This window comes from Papilio polytes, unplaced genomic scaffold (assembly GCF_000836215.1).
Source record: "Papilio polytes unplaced genomic scaffold, Ppol_1.0 DF823621.1, whole genome shotgun sequence".
NCBI classification, from domain to species: Eukaryota; Metazoa; Arthropoda; class Insecta; order Lepidoptera; family Papilionidae; genus Papilio; species Papilio polytes.
The window spans coordinates 121031-143012 of NW_013525583.1; the positions used below are offsets into that span (position 1 = coordinate 121031).

Sequence of the window (21982 nt, forward strand, 5' to 3'; positions counted from 1 at the left end):
TTTAATTATCTGTGGTCATTAAAATGCCTTATTAAAATATCATTCATTAAACTTATTTAGAAAACGCTATTTAAATTTTTAACCGCATCTGTATAAAATAATAGTTTTTAAGGGTCATCTCACTGTCCTCATCCTACTTCCGTAGGGTTAGCGCACCTGGTTTTGCACTCTAGGTTAATCTATAAGGTTTTAAATTTATTTCATGATATTGAAAAAAAATTATAAAGCGGGATAGTGTGATAGTTCCGCTGCTTCTGTAGCGTAAAGGTGTACTAAACTCCGCCCAAGTGTTGTGTTGAAGTGCGTTTGTCAGGGATGGACAATGCGAGCCGGTAGCGACAGCAATACGCGGAACTCCGCCCGCCAACACCCGCCGCCCGCTACCCGCGGCTGAGCACAGCGCCCACCGCTTGCAGAGGCGGCTCATTCGTTCGTTGGTCGCCATCCGATACGGTGGTAAGCGAACACTCGCTCTTATCCCAAAAATGTGGGTCTTACTTAAGATCCTTATTTTCTTAAACTTAGTGAATTACGCGTTCGCGGAGATACCATGCCCGGCTAAATGCCAGTGTATCCGGAATGCGGTCCGATGCCTGCATCAGGACTTGCAAGCAGTTCCGAAAACTCCGACGGACGCGCACACACTGTAAGTACTTTAAACTTCGACTGAACTTTTTTGCGAGCTGCGGTATAATGCACGGCGCGAGTAAAACTTTGCGAAAGATTTTGTCCAGTGCGTTAAGCTGGCTATGTCTGCTTTGCGAACAACCGGTCGCTGCATCTCGCTAACTTGTATATTTAAATTCGCGGTGCAAAGTTAGCCCTCGGCCAATGCCCTAAGTAATTTCTTGTGACCGATGGACATTAGGATCTATGGTATTATTGAGTAAAATAATTATTTTACTCAATAATTATTAAATGTTATATTTTACAGACCTAACGATTACATTACGTTTTAAGCGTTAAGTTTTTTATCAAACTTTTTACACATGGATTTTATAATTTTTTAACGCAGTTTTATAAGTGTAATAAAGTTAGCGAAGAAATTTAAAACAATTGTGAATTATTTCGCTTAGGTGTTTGAATAAAAATAGTTTAAAATTCCTATAAAAGCTCGCGCCGTGCGCCAAAGCTCGCAAAAGTTACAGAAATTATTTCTTTAACTTTTGTGACTATTTTCTACGTGTATTTGGAAATAGAAAAAAAATATTTCTTTAATCGGTAAAACGGATACAAACTTTTGAATTGGATTTTTTTTTAATTTTATTAATACTATAAAAATAAAATAAATCGTAATTCGTAAACTTGGCGTAAAAATAAATTATACCTTCACTGTTTTTTATTTTAAAACTTATTAATGTAATAAAATTATTTATGATGATATTCATCATTGATGTGCCGGCACATTTTTAAATAAGCATTTTTTTAAATAAGATTCCCGTCGGCATATTATAAAGTTTTTTTTTAATTACTAAATATCTACGCGGCCGAATAATTAAGTGGTTAGTTCTAACTAAGAGAGATTTAATTTATTTTTCATATATTAGTTTACGTACTAGTAAAAGTAATGTTTTGTTTATAGAAATAATTTCATGTATTAAAAGTATTTAGTTTATGGGTGCAGTTTCCGCCAACAAACTGCTTTGGCAGTTTGGCGAAATTTTATATTTTTGTATTAAAATTAAGCTACTTATAAATGAATAAAAAAAAATTACTTATACTTTAATAAACTAATTGGAATATCGCAAAATTTAAATTCTTTAAAAAATACTTCAGATACACAGAAAAGTAATTAATTTTTGTATCTGTACTTTTAACCCGTCTGTAATTGAACACAGGATGTGCGATTTAATGGCAACGCAACCTAAAAGTTGGTAATAATTATTATTACTAAATAAAATAACTAAAAACTTCGCACTTCGAACAGAAGAATCGTATTAACCATTAATAACAAATACAATTCTCAAGCAATAGAGTAAAAATAAACTTGTAAAGAAAAATTACCGTAATGATCGCCGATCTACGATAAAAGATAGTGCTTTAAGAAGACGAAGAAAGAAAATTGATGACGTCATAGATTTTTTTTCTAGTAATATTTTTTTATTACTAGAAAATTTATTTTACGTTATGAGCAACGCAAATAAAATATATCGTGATCGCGAAATGTGATTTTTTTACAATAGCGATAGACAGCGACTTTGTCTGTTTGTAATTTTAAAAAATTGCCAATCATATTGGCCATATGGCAACTTTCCCGACAAAGTCCCGTCAAAGTGTAACAGTGTTTAACCGTTTCGGAGATTAATTGGAACAAACGCGGCGGGTGAACAGACAGACAAAAAAATTAAAACCTCGGTTATCGTTATCAGCAACGCAAATACATCATAGTTACGAAATAATTTTTATTCGACGGTACAACCGGCACTCCAATTCTACTAATTGTACAAATAGAATATAGGTTTAGAGCGGACGCACACCTTTGAATAAACTATCGCACAACCGTTGTGCGATTGTCGATTGTTTCGTCGTCGGGCACAACGGTCGTGCGATAGTTAAGTCAAAGATGTACGCGCGCTTTTAGCAAATATAGGGTGCTTAGTGTAATATCAAAATAGATTTTTTATACATCGAACATTTGCGTTTCTTGAAACAAAGCAACTATTTTTAAAAATGTTTGTCTCTGTCTGTTAATCCGCAAGTCCCGGTAATCTCTGTACAGCTAAACCGATTTTATCGCGACTTTAAATGGAAGGTGTATTCGAGAGTAATATTAGCTGTTTTTTTTTAATTTCGCGCTGACGACTTTGCGGGCAATAAACTAGTTGTTATAAAAAATATAACAACATTATTTGTGGCAGGGCGCTGATAGTCTGGCCGTTTTCGACAGGTTTCCGGCCGATATTGTAACTTATCAAAAGTCGTTATTTTGGTCACAGCACTGAGTATTTCGTTGATTTGTATTTATAATTTACAGTTTTTCTTCAGTTTGGGACTTATATATGTTTTTTGTATGGATTTCTATACTATTATTGAAGAGAAACTTTTTAATGTCTGGAATAAAAATTTTCGGGTCCTCGTAACAATATTGTCGATATATTTTAGAATCGCATAGGGAAAATATATTACATCTTACTAATATTATAAATACGAAAGTTTAGATGGATGGATAGATGTTCGTTAGTTTGTAACATACACGATTGAACGGATTTCGATGAAATTTGACTATGTCAAATGAGATGATAGTCTGGAAGAACACATAGGCTACTTGCGTTTGTTTTATTTTAATTCCGTGCGGACGGAGTCGCGGGCGAAAGCTAGTTTTATATAGGAGATTAGAAATTAGACCAACGTTGAACACGACGTTTTTACCAACACAATCAACAACGATATCATATTTAATATGTAGAAGATACAACAAAGACACACACAATACAATGCTACATTGAACGGCAATACAACAGCATTAGAAATTACTAGTAAACGTCCATTTCCTCTAAATTCAATGATAACTCATAATCATAACTGTTTTATTAAACGAATCACTTTTACGCATTAACTACGTCTCACATTTTACGTAATTGCCTCTAAAAGGGTTACTTACAATGATTTCCTTTCACGTAAATATTATTAACAATTAATTTTAGGGATTAAAATCACAATTAAACATTTGTAGTTACAAATACTAAGTTATTAATGCGCTTAATTAATCAATCGCTTAGTTTGCACACACTAGAGGTGTACTAAGAGGCTCTCTTAGTGGGAACTTACTTATTGCGTCAGTTAGAGCAATTATAACTCTAACAACTGTGATATTATCCATCATTGAAATAATTTACTAATCTAACTAAAGTTAACCGGAATATACAGAGAATTGGATAAAGTTATTATTCATTTTGAGACTTTTAATAAAATCTTAATCTTTATAACAACTATGTAAAATATCGTCTATTTAGATTTTACAAAAAGAAAATGACTGCAATTATACCTTTTAATATTTTACTAGCAATCGCCCGCGACTCCGTCCGTTTGGTATTATAAAAACTAAAGTGTAACCTATGTGTTTTCCATGCTATTCCCTAAATCTATACCAAATTTCATCGAAATCCTTTCAGTCGTTTAGGCTACAAACTCTAACAAACATCTATCCATCTAAACTTTCGCATTTATAGTATTATATTTTTTTTATAAACGAACTCTTAAACACAATAATTGATTATAAATGATGAGACTAATCGGCACTTTGCTAAAATCGCAGCAGTAAATATAATTGAATGATTGAACTGAACGCTGAACTATCTGCAAGTGCTAGCTCATGACACGCGTAAGCACCGGAAATTGATAGGATGTGTTCTCGTCGGTATATTTCATGGCTTTTAAAGCGTTGTTCGATAGTCATGTATATTTAGGAACTAAATTTTCATATAGTTTTAGTAAAAGTTATGCCAGATATCCGTGAATGTATATTTAGCTCGGGTACACCCTACTCTATTCGCGGACAATAAAGTTATTTTGGGATATGATTACAACAGGTTATTTTTATACCTATTGTAATATTTCTTGAAACGTTCTTGGAAAGTGTAGAAGATTGTTTTTTTTTTGTTACACTTATCTGATGATTCTTTTTTGACAATCAATGGTTAAAAATTGTTCTACATTCTGCATTAGAAACTCAAGGTTAATGAACACCGCATATAAAAATAACTCTACTAATTCTATTAATGATGTCACGTTTTATATTAAATTCTTATCACAGACCGTTGTTGTATATTCTACGAACCGACCTTTACAAACTACAGTGAAAATCTCCTTACCATGACACTTTTAGGTACATTCCATCGAACCGCTTATTAACAGGAGTAAAATATTAATAATAATTTAGATTCCAAAGTTTTAACGAGTACCTACTGGACTTAACAGATTCATTTTGAATTGTGTTTCTTCGAAGTATTGTATCAAAATAAACTCAATATTCTATAATTGGACATCGCTGACTCAGACTTGACACGGAAAACTAATTAGCATCTTGCCCAATAACTTTCAAGCGACTAAGCAAATATTTATTCGTATAACATTTTATGCGATATTATGTTTAGTTATGGGTAAATCGACCTAATACAACCCGCAGATCAGCTCATTGTACGCATGGATGAAGCAGACCAGTAAACCAAGAAGATCAGCCCAATTTGTACCCGCATAGAGGTATGACTTTCCCGACTTGCAACTCATCGGGCAGTTCACGACAATTCCATGTCGTGAGCCACAGCTCAACTGTTCAAAGCTATTGAACTCATCTATTGAGCCTATCATTTCCTCAAAGGCCGGCAACGCATCTTTAGTTCCTCTGGTGTTGCGGACGTCCATGAGCGTCGTTGATCACCTTGGTGTTCAAGCCGCACGTTTGCTCCCTTTTATTAAAAAAAATCTTTTTAACCGGTTCTAAGAATTACAAACGTCTTATCACAGCTTATAATAAAAATTTTAATTTTATCAACATGATTCGGTTTCTACTAGTAAAAGTAGAAATAGAAAGAGATGAATGGATTTTGTGAAAGGTGACGTGATGAAGAAAGGAGTGACGAAGGAGATGACGGCAGATAGATTAAACAGGAGAACGAAAACTTACGTAGCATAAAGCTGGTAGATGATGATCTACCTCGTCTTAACACATCTGCTAAAGACGCATCGGGGCATGTAAACGGGATTCTTGATGTACTCCGCATACTTCCTGCGGAATTGCAAAGTTTGTGCGAAGTAAAGCTTGAAAGCAAGTCTAGTGCGAATTCCCGAATAGCGATGCCATACCTACGATCGGTTGTCAATTGACGTTAGTTTATTAAGCCGTGAATTTAGTTCCAACTTGTGTTAATAAATGCTTGTTAGAAGTGACACTTTGATTTATTTTGATATAATGAAAGTTAAAAAATATATTCTCACCGAATTCAGATTTATTCACCGAGACATTTTTTATTAAGAAATAACTTTTTTCTTGGCTTGCCTATTCAAGGAGGTAGAAAAAGAAATCGTTCACCAGGTTTTACTTAAGATTTTGCTTGCACAATATGAGTTATATTTACTTAAAGTCGCTGATAACGTTTGGTCATTCTTTTATATCAAAAACTTATTTGTATATAATTGATTAAAAATAACTTACTTCTCCAGATTATCTTACCTGTATCAAATTTCACATTCATTTGTTAGTGAAATTTTCTTAAAAAGGTGTACTAAGTTTCCATTTCACGTATTTATGTACTGGTGACTTTTTTAATATCCTTCAATTAGTAGTCTTTGTAAACGAGCGAAACCATGACATATTACTAGTGGGATAACGCAGCATTTAGGTCGAATAAGAAATGCATCCGTTGGATTTAGACGCAATTAAGCTTAGCGCGCTCCACTTTCATCTTATGCCGCCTTAGCTCACAATAAATAAGCAGACTTAAAGACAATATCATCATAGTTTCAAATAATGAATTCTACATCATACTCGTACTAATATTCTAAATACGAAAGTTTAGATTGATGGACGGATGTTTGTTAGAGTCTGTAACCTAAACGGCTGAACGGTTTCCATGAAATTCGGCATAGATGTAGAGCATAGTTTGGAAGAACACATAGGCTACTTTTTATCCCGGAAATAGTTACGTTTCCCGTGGGATGCATTAATCTTGTTTTTTAATGTTTACTCGATAACGATTGATGATCTCTGATTGATGCATTGGATACGTACAGTCGGGGAATCTGTCGGTTTTCCACCTTCAAAGCCAAAGTTTTTTGATGGGATTGAGACGAAGACGCAGAACAATAGCCAATAAAATGTAGGTTTTAAATGAGTCGGTACGAAAAAATGGCCGGTTGGTAGTAGACTACTAATTGCTTTTCATATTATCCTATCGTTTACGCAACCCACTGAGCTAATTGATATTTGTGAGAAGAGACGGAGTTAGTATCTCGAAGGTATTGATAACGTCATCGAAAAAAAAAGTGCTTGTAAATTGGCGCTGCACAAATCTATTACAAATTTTTTCGATGACGTTACGACAACTTTATCATGAATATTCGTGGTTAGCCCCTAACAACACATCAACAATGTAAAACTCCACAATTATTGAGTCACAAAAGTAATGTTAGCGTAAAGATTTGTCACAAAGGTATTAAAAGGTTCTTGACACTGGTAGAGCCCGCTTTAACATCTTTGCACGAATGGGCCGGCTCGCCCGGTGTAATACCACAACCACACAGAAAAAGACGTGAAGTGGAAGCAATTCCGCGTTTCGTGTGATGAGTGTGGTGCCGGAGGCCTAATTTTAGTCCCTTTGCCTTTCCACCCTTTTCTTAAGAGGAAAAGATGGGAAGGAAAAGTGAATTTGACGGTAGAGGAAACCCATAGGAAAAGGAAATGTCCTCTTTATGTGCGTCTCCTCCTCCGTGAATTAAGGGTAGGCAACGCATCTGCAATTGCGGATGTTTATGGGCAGCGGTCGCTTTCCATTTCGGTGGATTCAGGTGGCCGCTTGCTCGTTTGCCACCTTATATTATAAAAAAAACAAAATTGTAACTCATATTGGGTCTCGATAATGAGGAATCCTAAATATTTTAAACAAATTAATAATACAAGATAAGTAATATAAAATTGCGTTAGGTATAACGGATGAAATCATATTTTATTAGAAATATTTTTTTTTATAACATAAGGTGGCAAACGAGCAAGCGGCCACCTCAATCCGCCAAAATGGCGAAGCGACCGCTGCCCATAGACATACGCAATTGCAGATGCGTTGCCTACCCTTATCCGACGGAAGAGGAGACGCACATAAAGAGGACATTTCCCCTTCCTATGCATATCCTCCACCGTCAAATCCACTTCCTCTTTCCATCCTCTTCTTGTAAGAAAAGGGTGGTAAAGAGAAAGGGACTAAAATTAGGCCTCCGGCACCACACTCATCACACGAAACACGGAATTGCTTCCATTTCACGCCTGTCTTCTGTTTTTCCATTATAGAAAATTTTAGTACTACCATAATTATTTTCTAAAAAAAACATAAGCTAACAAAGCGTGTATTATATTTTAATTAACCGCAAAACCCAAATGGCATTCGTTGTATGTAGGTACCGACTTCAATACAAAAGTATCGGGCAATGTTAAAAGTTAAATTATGTAGATTTTTCGTTTTAATGAAACTTTTTTCATGCACTCAAAGTTTTAATGTTATTTTAACTTTGGCATCGCCATGCTCCCTCAATGTTCAATTTGTATTTTTGTATTATTTTGTCAACCCATTTTTTAACACAATACAATATATCTTTGTTATAAGGTAAGCGATTAACATCGTTATTTCGGTCTAACATCACAATAATCGGTCGAATCTGCTAAGATAATCCGGACTCTAAGCCCTCCGGCAGCAATGTTAGAAGGAAGTTACATCATTTAGTTGGCTTTACTCAGATTTTGTAGTAATGATGTCAAGATTTGACTTTACAACTTTCTTCACTCTTTACGTTCTAATATTAAACACGTAGGTATCAAATAATTTGATAAACACGTACCCCCTTTTACCCCCTTATGCTGGGTTTCTGATGTTTCTATTTATTTTGTATTACCTAGCGAAAGATTAATGTTAGATTGACTGTGTTTCAACAAGTTACGTAGTTTGGAAACGCATTCCATGAATTTATCGTACCAAATACACGAATGGCTAATCGTAGCTGCAAAGCCGGCTGTTAGTCGGACACGAACCTAATACAAAATGAATACTAAGTAATTACGGTACAAGTTGAAAAGATAAGTCTGATTATTCGAGAAGAATTCGCTTACTAACTTAGCGCTTCGGTTTTCAAGTTTGCTGTATTAAAAGTTTTCAAATTAATTAAGTTAGCCGTCTTTATTAAGCTCGACGTATGCATACCGCTACTTGTTGCAATACAAGTTTACATGAAAGTTCCGCTAGCAGTGTAAATGTTAATAGAGAGGTTCGAGCGATGTTAATACCACTATTTCAAATTAAAATATGAAGAAGTTATATTTGAGTTGTAGACTTGTAGTTGTAGAGGTAGAAAGAGATGGATGGATTGCGTAAAAGGTGACATGATCAAAAAGGGAGTGATGACTGAGATGACGTATGATAGAGTTATGTGGAGGACAAAATTTTGTTGCGCTTACCCTACGGGTGTAGGGTAAGGAGAAAGATGATGATGACGTCAAAAGTATTTAATGTGATCTTCAAAATAAATATCGTTGTTAATGGATTGAAGAGAATAGACCGTAGTTAAATACCTGTTGAATCTGTGTATTGCAGCTTTGCCTCAATCCATCATTACATCAGTAACGCAGGATTATTGCTATACAGTCGGCTTAAACCACTTAGCGTTGAAGTTTGATTTTCAAAGCAATTCACGATTGCCGATTAATTAACCATATTCAAATAGTTCTTCATGAAATACAATGAATTTGAAATGACAATAATTCTGATTAAAAGATATCTGTACTTTTAAATTACTTTATTCATTTCATTGGCCTTACTTCAAACACACTGCACTCAATACGGGAAAGCGGGACTCGATGTTGTTTTGTTTTATATTACACAAAGCAGAATATAAAATAAAAAAATTACAGGCGGGTACAGCATGTCGTGTACAGATACCCCTTCGCTTCCGGCACAGCGTTTTACCTTACCTTTAATTAACATGAAAAAAGATAAACAAGATGTTTATTGTTTTGTTTTTCACAATGAATACACGCAAGCGTGGTTAATATGCTAAAGTCATACTGTAGTCTCTGTTTTGTACAAATAATAAAAAAGCATTGTATCTACGTCGCGAGTGTTAGGTTGCGCGTACCGTGTGCATAAACTTTAATCGCTGACGCTAGTCGTCTATTCGGTCAATACCAACATAGGGATATGTCAACTGTACCTTCTTAAAATCGAAGTGACATCATACATACATGTTGACAAAAGTATTGAGCGACTGGCAATGTCGATGACATATAGAAATGTCGACGATACACAATAGTCGCTCAGCGATTATAATCGTCAGGTTTCGAAAATTTACATCTCCTTGTGTACAAAAGGCCTTGTAAATTCACTTAGTATTGGACTGGCGATATTTGAGTTACAAAAATGTAACTTGCAACGTTCAGAGAAATCTTTTAGCAGGTGAGTGTAAATAAATATATTGAAGAGTTGCGCAAAGAAGTCTGGATGCGACTGAGGAGTCGCGTCGCCTATAGATCTCAATTATGGCTTGATTCAGGTCCATTGATAAAAGTTAAACGTGTTTTCACCTACAACATTCAATAAACAGTAACGACTAAACATTCTAATTAAATTGTCGATCTAAATAAACAACCGTATGCACATTTTAAATACTGCATTTTCTCCGGATAGTAGGTATATAAGTTTCTATGTATGTTTGTAAATTGTGTTGAACAAGTTTTTTTTTAATTCGATTTTCGCAACGCAAATCTTACTTCTTATTAATATAATAAATGTGAAAGTTTTGATGGATAGATGTTTGTTAGAGTTTGTACCCTAAACGGTTAAAGGGATCTCGATAATATTTGGCATAGATATAGAGCATAGTCTGGAAGAGCACATAAGCTAAACTTTTATTTTTTTAATACCACGCAGACGATGCCGCGGGCGAAACCTAGTACATCACATTCCTGAAATCTATGACGATGATATGATGGTATCATGATATAGTGATATGATGATATGATGATTTTATTTTCGGGTTGCATAGAGACATTCCTGTGTATTATACAATAATCTAACTTTATAGATAATAAAATTTGTCTATCGCTTTGGTGTGTGTGAACGGTCCTTAATAATCAGTCGATTTATTGTCAGCCTGCATGAATAACAAAGATTGAGAAAAACACAATTTTAAAATCTCATCATATAACAAGTCTTTTGTATAATCAGATATATAATGTGGTTTTTATGTACATAAGTATTGCATAATAATATCAGTTTTGTCATACTGAAGAGGCATCGTCGTCCTGTGCTTGTTTGGTCTATTTATGGCAAATGCACACGGGAAATTGCATCATAGCGGCAAGGTAGCAAGCAAACATAAATACATACTCCGTATACTCACGAGGGTCGCAACCTAATTGAATTTTACAGTATTAGTTTACTACCTCATGCTTTTAACTACGTAGTTGTTTTCCGTAGAATGACTTGTTATGCCGACATACAAATAGTATATGATTTTATTTGTTATCTATCTTGCGATTATTAAATACTAGCTTTCGCCTGCGACTCCGTCAGCGTGGAATTAAAAAAATAAAAGTGAACTATGTGTTTTTTTAGACAATCCTCTATATCGATACCAATTTTTATCAAAATCCGTTCAGCCGTTTAGACTACAAACTAACAAACATCCATCTAAAGTTTCGCATTTATAATGTCAGTGTGATAGCAGTATAATGTTATTTAAAATTCGTTCTCGATTCTATTTAGAATGAACAGCCAGTTGATGGTAATATGAAACAGTTTGCAATGACATTTATTGAATTTGTAAAGTATTCGATTACGATGCTAAGAGCTATTGTCTCGCTCCGCAAAATGGCGGCTTTGCATCTCGAAATGATATTAAAGCTTGGGGATTGCAAGTGTCGACGAGGTCGTATAGTTTTAACCTAATATTCCTATCTCATAGAATCAGAACAATCTGAACAACTTACTGTTAATCTTGAAAAAAAGGGTCTGGAATAAAACTATGCCGTGTTATGGTTAAAAGTTCTTTACGACCGAAGCCAATAATAGAATATTGAACATTTTTACTTTTTTTAGTGGTATTTTGAGTTAAACTAAACCATCGTACAACTCTTTAGTCTTGCAACTAAACAGTTGAATGGTTTGCGAACCAATTTACAATCGATTATCGCACAAAGTTATCCGATAGTTTAGTCAAATGTGTGCGCCCGCTCTAATCCTAATGGTTCAATATTTTAGTATAAGAATAAAATCGTGTAGGTGGGAGTTCTGAATATTTTTAAGCTTACAGTTTTGAACCTTTTAGGCACAGACAATAAAATTAAAACGTACAAGGAAAATGTAAAATATGGGAAAATCATAATATTTGTTGTGTTCAAATCGTCTCGTCTCGTCTGGAAATTAAGTTTACTTCCGTGGAGTCGGTCCTCGTTGTTGGCGATTTATTTACGGTCGAATACATTCGGTCTATTCAATTCGTTAGAATTACAATTTCAAACTAGTGACAATAGACGGGCGAGGTCGGTATGATAGAATTGTGTTTCCTGTACAGAAAATTCATTTATAGAATTACATATGATGTTAATTTTTTAACGATCAAATTATAAGAAACAAGAACAACCTGTCCGTATTAGGAGAGAAAGAAATTACTTTAATCGAAGAGAAAAGAAATTCATTCTGGGTGCTGCAGAATATACCGAATCACCGGTTTCCAATGAACCCTAAAACTGAACACAGAGTTATGCAGAAGAGAAGAAGATAAAATAACATATACGTACATAATACTACACTCGGTCACAATTAGAAAACTTTATCTAAATCTAAGTAGATCCCTCTGATGTAACTAAATTATTTTAAAACTAGCTTTCGCCCGCGACTCCGTCCGTGTAGAATTATTTATCCTCTACAACTATACTAAATTTCATCAAAATCCTTCCAGCCGTTTAGGCTACAAACTCTAACAAAGATCCATCCATCTAAACTTTCGCATTTATTTATAATATTATATATTTATAATATCAGTATGAAGTGTGACTATCATTATTTACTCTGGGTTCTTCAAAATTCCATTTATTTCATCATAACCCAGCTTCATAAGTGTTAGGTTAAACTATTTTTAAAGGTATTAAATGATTTCAAATTAAAATTATAATTAAACAACGAACTGCGTATAAGCGTGTATTTAACGAGAGTGAATAAACAGTACAGATGTGTGAGTCACGGAATCGCTGACCTCAACCCATACTCTTATTTAAAGAACTACGTTAGTATCACACGACAGCGTAACAGGACAGAAAGATACTACAATTGTTTGAACACACGAAAACAGTAAACAATGGCAGTACTGTATTGCTCTGCTACACTATTCTGCCGTTCACTTGTCTCTTTAGACGTTCCAATTAATTTATTAAAGTAAATATGTTTAGTTGAATTTATTTATTGGTTCGTACTATTTCAGTCCATGAGTAAACTGTTTTCATAGCTTTAAATTGTAGTGAATACCAAAATCATTTGGTATATTGAAATTCTCATTTCGAGTTTAATCAAAATGACGAATAGTGAACACGCATTCAAATAACAGGTACAACGTTTTAATAACTTTTCAAACTAATAAAGTTTTTTTTACGAACCGCGTGATAAATTTCCGCATTTCCAGCCATGTTAAAATTTCGGTACTGTACCAAAGGACTTTATTAATGTTTTCATTTGATACGTGAAAATTGGAAAATGTAATCCGCGTAAATTTTATACGTTTATTAAATTCTGCGTAATACGTCCTCTATTTTCGATTTGTACAAAATCAATTCATGTGTCCATTGCGGTGATTATATCTTGTCAAAGGGACTTACAAATGTGTGTAATGAAGTTCTAGCTTATAGTTACTTTTCTACTTCATAGCTAAATCTTTTTTTTAATTTGTTCAGATATAAGTTGTCCTCAAACTCGGCGTATTAAGCCTTTACCGTCAACGGTACTTATCTGTAAGATAACTCATCCGGGCCCCAGTGTCAACGAACATTTTATCTAAGTTGGTACACAAGAACACACGAGTGTGGTGGACTGTAAGTGGACTGTTATATAGGATTTAATAATCATACTATCATACTAATCATACTTTTACTTACTAATATTATAAATGCGAAAGTTTAAATGGATGGATGGATGTCTGTTAGAGTTTGTAGCCTAAACGGCTGAACGGATTTTGATGAAGTTTGGTACAGATGTAGAGGATAGTTTGGAAGAATACATCTACTTTTTATCCCGACAAAATGTCCAGTTCCCGAGGGACACGTTATTTACATCGTTCATCTGTTTTCTAATACCACACGAACGTCGCGGGCAACAGCTAGTTTTCATATAATTCTAATGTTACACTTAAATTTAAAATATTAGGTGATACGTATTTTTCTCCTAGTAATGTAACTATAAAGAAACAAAAGCCATCCAATATAATTGTTTATATTAGGGTAGCTATTTATTTTTTACTAACTTTCGTCCGCGACTCCGTCCGCGTGCTTTTAATAAAAACAAAAGAAAGTAGCCTACGTGTTCTTCCAGACTATCCTCTACATCTATGCCAAATTTCATCAAGATCCGTTCAGCCGTTTAGGCTACAAACTCTAACAAACATCCATCCATCCATCCAAACTTTCACATTTATAATATTAGTCTAATATAAATAAAAGTCGGCACAATATTTGCGTTTCAGGAAATTTTTCTTTGACATTTAGTGTTACAAAGTAAGTACGCTTTAGAAGAACTAGCTCAATTGATATTCTAAAAATCTCTTTACATTTAATAGAATAATTTTTCAATCATTGAAATTAATATTTCTACGTCAGTAACGTAAATTGCAAAATAAAATATTGCTTCGTATAATATTGATCAAATCGGTACTGGTCTGGTGCTCAAGGAATCCATCCATGTACGAGTGGGCTGTATTGTGTATTTTATTCAGGAAAAGTTAAAAAAACCAATCCTCGACACAGTCGAATGGAAACAAAGGTGCTTGACACATCATTATTAAATCTTAGTAAATTATAAATGCGAAACATTTAGATGGATGGAGAATTGTTAGACTTTGTAGCCTAAAAGGCTTAACGGATTTGCATGAAATTTGGTACAGATCAAGAACAGTCTAGAAGACACTACTTACTATTGTTCTTTTTTTAATTCCACGCGGACGGAGTCACGGGTGAAAGCTAATTCATGTATTGTACTGCTAAAACAGTACGTGTAAATTTCCCTTTACGTATTTGTGCACTAGTCACCCATTGGTCGAAATTCCGTGAGTTCTTGAACATTGATATGGGACAAATATCGACATTTAGACTAAGGGTCGAGCTTACAAGCCGGGTCATTCAAAACGATCCAATCAATTCTGCCACAACGCAAACACTGGGCTTACATCAAGGTGTATAGATTCGGTCGCTGACCACAGCGTTCAGCAAATAACTACTGTTTGTAGTCTGGATTTGTAAACTAGATAGTGACTTTAGATATCAAAGGTAACCTTGTTAATGCTCAACATTTTCATACTTATGTAAATTTGAACGTTCGTGTTTATTTAATGTTAAAACTGATCTTTGAGGTACGGTATCCGTGATTTATTTGCACACTACCTTTTGACGATACTATGATCGCGCGAAAAATAAAACTTACTACAGTCTAGTTATATGTTCTTTATAAGTTTATCTAAATAAGATATATTGATAAATGACGCATATGAAGTATTGAATTCAATTTGTATGAAGGCAAATGCCATACTTAATAAACAGGTATCGTAGTGACGAAACAAACACGTAGCGAACAATTTTGTACTATCGATATTCTGTTTAAATAATTATAGAACTCAACTAAATTTTTTTTTTCTATTAACTAAATTAGAGGACAATTTTAGTATTGATTATAGTGTAGAGGATTTAGCGATGACAGAAATAATAGCGAAATCCAATTCGATTACGTACGGCTGTAGTAGTAATAAACATTTGTTCACTCTCATTACTTGTTATGGTCTTTAATAATTTGAGAAAACAGTGTTATTTTTTTATTTCGTAAATTATAACTATAAATCTTTCGATGCCAACTTCTATAAGAATAAAAATAGAAAATCGATAAGATTCGTGACTGATTTTACACAACCATCTACTAAATTTGAAATGAATTGTCAAATTAATCTAAATTATTTAGACAAACTAAAAGAATATTTTACGTCTGCGCCAAATACCGAAGGTCAGTCTTATTTGTTTTGACAGGCTTATGAACTTAAATAACCTCTAAAAACATAAAATCAAACATTCCAAAGGATAGAAATTCAATTTCATTGAAGGTTGTGTTGTTTTAATTCTATTGGTAGATGGTAAACAAGACACAAGTATACTAAAATTTAATAATAAATACAAGCTGAGTTTGCAAACTCGGCAATTTGTTTAAACGCCACGTCGACGCTTCTGAGCTGCGACGTTATTTGAATTAGCAAGTTTAGACATCTATCCGCTAGCGCTACGTAATTACATATGCCACTGATAGATCGGGAACTCCGTCAGTATGGAACATCACTAGACGAACATAAAACTGTCAGGAAATTGTGAAAGGAAACATTAATTCTCAACAACTGTAGTCATAAAGAAAACTTCAAGCCTATTTGCCTATTATTTTGTAGTCTACCTCTATTTTTACCATATATGAAAATGAAAATGAAAAAAAAATCTCATTCTTTCAACAATTCTGAAATTACGTGGTAACAAAGAAAACTATATATGTTTGTAATCATTAGTAATATTTTACGTTTAACATAAAATTGACAATAATTTATTAAAATGTTATTTAAATAGTCATTTCAACACTAGCTTTCTAAGATATTTCATGAAACGTGCGATCTCTGGAGAGTTACCAACAAACACATTTTTCTCTGCGTTCCAAATAGCATACGACATCCATTTACAACGCAATGGTTTTTAAATTTCACCAAGGAAACACTTTCCGTCCCGCACGAATAGTAAAGAGCTGTTTTATTCATTTTAAGATTTTTCGAATTCAATTTATTCGTTTTCAACATTAGGATGAGACTCAAACGTGACTAGTGTTGAATTAATTAAGACGATAGGATTAAGAACCTTTTATTATGAAAAATTGTAATCTTTCATTCATTTTAACAGACCAGTATAGTTCTGGCTTTGTTAGTCTGGGCGTGATTTCTATTGCGCCCTCTTTATTACAGTTAGTGAGGGGATGTGAGCGATGGTTTAATTTCAAGCAATTCGGAGACCTATGACGCCCTTCTCTGTCAGGCGCCCTGGGCGGTCACGCACCGCGTCCTAATGCAACCACTGGCCTGTCCTAACATAAATTAAAAATGGCACAATAAGGACGTCATACGTCTTGCATCGTCTGTCTTCCAATTAGAAAAGAGTTTAAAAATAATAAGAATGAAAAATGTTAATACCAGACTAAGGCATTTAACTTTTTAATATTATTTAGCGTATAGACGTTATGGTAAGTATGTTTCATAAAGCACTTCACGTGTACTTAAGTTGAAGTTTTCCCTTCGCTGTATTTCATATTTGTATGAGGAAAGAAATCTAAAAAGTACACAAGAAAAATTGCAATAGCGAGGTTGTTAGTAAAGGCCGCATATGTGTGGTTTCGACAGCGTCAAATTAATTAAATATATATATCAGAATTCTCAACAATACGGTGCAAAATATTCATTATTCCACTACCAATCAAAAGTTAATGAAAGTGCATGTACATCTGAAAGGAACCACAACGTTTTTTTTTTAATTACGTTCTCGGAGTGAACCGCAACATGTCTTTCCTTTTGCGGTGGTTTGACAATATGCTGAACTCAAAGCAATGTGTTCTCATTTCTACGACTTCTTATTACGAATGCATTTTTAATATTACCTACATTATTCTTTCAAATGAATGGATTAAATGTATTTTAATTCGTAACTATTACTCATTCTATTATTAAAGTAGATTTTAAATTATAGTAAGACTTCAGTAGATCAATTTAGTCACCCCTTAGGGTAGGCTCCAAGCCTTTCAGAAGGGATGTGTGAATATATGAAGATATAAGTACAGTTCGGGAATTTAAACCGAAGCGGGGAACAAAAACCAATACAACGCTGCTTATAAATGTAATATATATCTGTATAAAAAAGTGGGTTAGTGACACACGGCTAGTTTCTTTTTTTATTATTATACCTTCGTTTGCACCACTCACTGTTATATAATTAGTGATTTGTAAGAGGCGGTTTTTTCCTGAAAGAGAACACCGTAGATTTCCGCGACTGTACATTGGTGTAAAAATTAACTAAACAATCGCGGATTTACGATTTTGTTACCTCTGTTAACAGACTTCCTGTCTTTGATAAAGTGTATGTCATTATTTTACTGCAGTGGAGACTCGCTGTAAGATTGTAAAACATAGAGATGTATGCTTTGAGTTCCTGATTAAGTTTACCTTAAGTTCGCGGTATTATGTTAAAGTAATGTGAAGCCCACGCTGAGAGACTTAACTTATGTTACAGACAGTTTCTTGTTTCCAACTTGCACATGTTAGTTATCAAAGGAATCGTAATTAATTTAATAAGGATTAATTAACGCTTGCTTCAATTGATACCGAGATGCAATTACAAGATCTTAATGTAATTACGTTAGTGTAGTCATTTCATGCGGTATAAACTAATGTTACTGAACGACTATGAATCTGGTCTATTTATAAACTGACTGACTGACGTGTAAAGTGTGCATTAAACTTATAATTTCATGTATCATATATAATGTACTCATTTAAATATTGTAAATCTTTTTCTGAAATTTATATTATATAATTTATAATATATTAAACATTTCAATCAATAAAAAAAACTAAACTAAAGAAACAAACGATTATTACGAAATAACCACATCATGAGTTGTTTAAATACAGTTTTTACCAGTTCAAAAATGCGGTTTGTTAACTACACAGCTAACACCAGTGTTGAAAACTTATCCAGTATATCGTTCGTGCCCAACACGATATAAAAAGTTTATCTCAGAGCTCGGATTATAAAGTTTACATTAGCTTTACGTTACCGTATCGTATCATATAGCCGTTAAATAAAAATGGACATATTTTCAAATAAAATGTGTTGCATAAAAATATGTTTTTCGACAATGGTGACGAATCAATGTCACCCGATACAAAATACATTCAGCACGGAAATAAGGAAGAAAGATAAATTGGGTTTTATGCAAACTTAAATAATTCGTCACAAAAAGCAAAAGTCACTCTTTACATTAAAACATTCGAAGGGAGAGATTTTATAATGTCAATATGTCGTCAGAATAATTGAAATGCATCGAATTTTATACGTTGCAAAGGATCGAATTCCGAGCGTCGTCGGATTCAACTAAAATTCAGTCGTCAATGAATTGAGGCGGATACATATTGGCCCCTTTCTGATTGTCGTACGTACGAACCTACCGCTTCATTACTTACTGAAACGATATTGAAATTTTAATCCCAACTGCGGCTTTTTTAAATTAAACATACATTTATAAAAGTATAAAATGTTCGGAAAAGCAAACTACGAAATCACTCTACTATCAGATTTGTTAATTGCTGACTAAGAGATATCATACTATACTAAGGGAGAGTAAAGTCTAGTTAGAATCAAACTAGCCGTTGCGTTGATTACCCGGAACAAAGGTGGCTTAACTGACAGTCAAACAATAATTTCGATATTATATACAGATACTCCAAATTTATTAATTTGCATAGTTTTATTAATATATTTTAATATATCGAATTCGTAATAATACCGAATCATGTTCGTTGGATTATGATTCATATTCATTAACATGGCTTATGTCGGTATATAACAGGACGTATTGTATTTTGTAACAATGAGAACTACAAACCAGGTAATCCGTGGCTCTTTGAATCAAAATATCGATTTGTGCACTAATAAACTATTTAATAATGTATTCAGCAATGTACATATATTATTAGTAACACTATTTTTATTAAAAAAAATTTAAGTTACCCGAAACACATGGCAAATTTTGTAAGCATTTAGAAATGTAAACGTAAATCTTTGTATTTCCGAAGAACACAAAGTTGTAAAATTGTCAACTATTTGCAAATTAGACTGAAAATGTAAAGAGCGTTTAATATTAAAAACTAATATTTTACAAGTTAAGATGTTTCATAATTTTACATTTGTGTCACGAGAATTTATGTTTGTATTGTTTTGTGTCAAATATGGTCATGCTAATGGACTGGCTTTGAGTGTCGGATGTACATTACCTTATACGATGACGATCATGCATATCAATGACATCTTCTATTAGTATAACCTACTACCAATCAGAAGTTTCACACAAACATAGCATAGTGAAGTAGAGCAACAGATTGTCAGTACTACCATTGTTGGACTGGATGTACTGTTCAAATTCAATATCAATCTGTGGCGGATGAAGGATATGTCGGGATAGGCTTTGTTTTGAGTAGTTTGACTCTCTTGTTTCTATAGTTTAGATCAAAGACTATAAAATTAACAGAATCAACATTTGAAAAAATACATCTTTAAAATTTGTCACTGAAGAATTCGGAAATGTAATTTTCGTTTATTTTATAAGATTTCCTTTTATTACATTTTGTACAACTTTAACTGAAAGCGTTTACTCGCTAAGCTCTTTCTATGAACATGTGAAACCATTTACAGAGTATATTTGTTCTCAAAAGGGATTTATAACATTTTCTATTTATTTAGTTAACGTCGTTTAAAAGGACGTTTTAACGGATTTCGACTATACAATTTCTTTACCTGAAATTTTTAACTCACTAAAGTTGGATTTCGAAAGTTTCTATTTATTATATCAATACCTATTGATTACTGAGCGTCAGTGTTTAAGCACTTGACTTGTAATCTACAGGTCTTGGGTTTGAATCCCGCCATGTACTAATGTGATTTTTGATTTTTCGAATTTTCATATGTACATAATTTACCCGACGTTCTTACGGTGAAGTAAAACATCGTGATGCAACCTGCACATATCGGCGAAGAAATTCAAAGATGAAGTCAACCAACCCGCACTTGGCCAGCGTGGTTGACTACGGCCTAGTCACCCCTTATTAGGGTAGGCTCCGAGCCCCTCGGTGGGGACATGTAGTAAGCTGGTGATGACGTTGACTAACTACTTAATGATAAGTTAACCGTAAAACGAAGTAAAACCTGAGTTACTTACTTCGGAAACGCATTTCATGAAGTTATCGAACCAAGAACACTAATTAATCGTTAAAAGTACCTGGGAAACTGCCCATAAATAACATATTACATGTATCATAACAATTTAAATTTAAAGCGCAGGATTATCACGGATATATATTTTTTTCTATTACGCGTAATTTAGTCACATGAAAAATCGGCAAATCATTTAAAAATAATACCGACAATCATTAAGAAATGCATACAAAATATTTAATTTAATTCCTATCCCAAGTAGAGCGGCGATAGGCGGTCGTGAAATGAAGCCAAAACATTAAGGTTTGTAAAAGAGTATGCGAGGACCCCACGTGAATAAGGACATAATTAACTGTTACTGGCGACTGTAGTTGAACATATTGAACTAGGTAAAGTGCAATGCCGTCTGCAATGTTTATGTATATAATAAACTTGTTAGCCTTGTTACGATATATATACTTAATGTAATTTAATAAGTAAATGTCTAAGAGCAAGCGTCTAAGAGACTAAACTATCGCATATCTGTTGTGCGATTGTCGATTGTTTCACAGCCCATTCAACTGTTTAGTTGCACAAATAAAAATCGAGTATTGTGCATCTCCATATAAGATCATAGGAATCAAAGCGCTACTAAAGAGTTGGGCAATAGATTAGTCAAAGGTGTGCGCGTGCTCAGAGTTGGCGCCTTGTGCTACCGATGTCTATAATAACAAAGACAAGAAAAATGAAATAGACCGTTATTATATAAGAGGAAAAAGAGGAATATGTATTATCAAGATATAAAAAATACTCATTTTTTATTGGACTGTGATAAAAAAAGCAATGGTCAACTTTATTTCCTCAAATAGTAAGATAAAAGTCTGCATTTGTCTTTAAAAGAGAACAAAAAAAGAATTTCCCAGAAATAAATCAATAATTATAAGACACTAGCTGTTCCCATGCGGCTTTATCCGCATGAAATTATGAATTTTTTATTTTATTGTCTACTTTCGGCAAAATATCAATAGAAAATGTCAAACTGACATGACA

The 21982-nt window shown here is 33.7% G+C and overlaps 1 protein-coding gene across 1 annotated transcript in view; it reads left to right on the forward strand.

Moving 5' to 3' along the window:
- The first annotated feature begins 418 nt into the window (after positions 1-418).
- The window catches only part of LOC106104481 (peroxidasin), a 53814-nt gene continuing 32250 nt past the window's right edge, over positions 419-21982 (forward strand). Inside the window, exon 1 of the mRNA XM_013284546.1 lies at positions 419-646. Coding sequence (XP_013140000.1) covers positions 486-646 — 161 coding nt within the window. The 5' untranslated portion in view covers positions 419-485. The remainder of the gene's footprint in view (positions 647-21982) is intronic.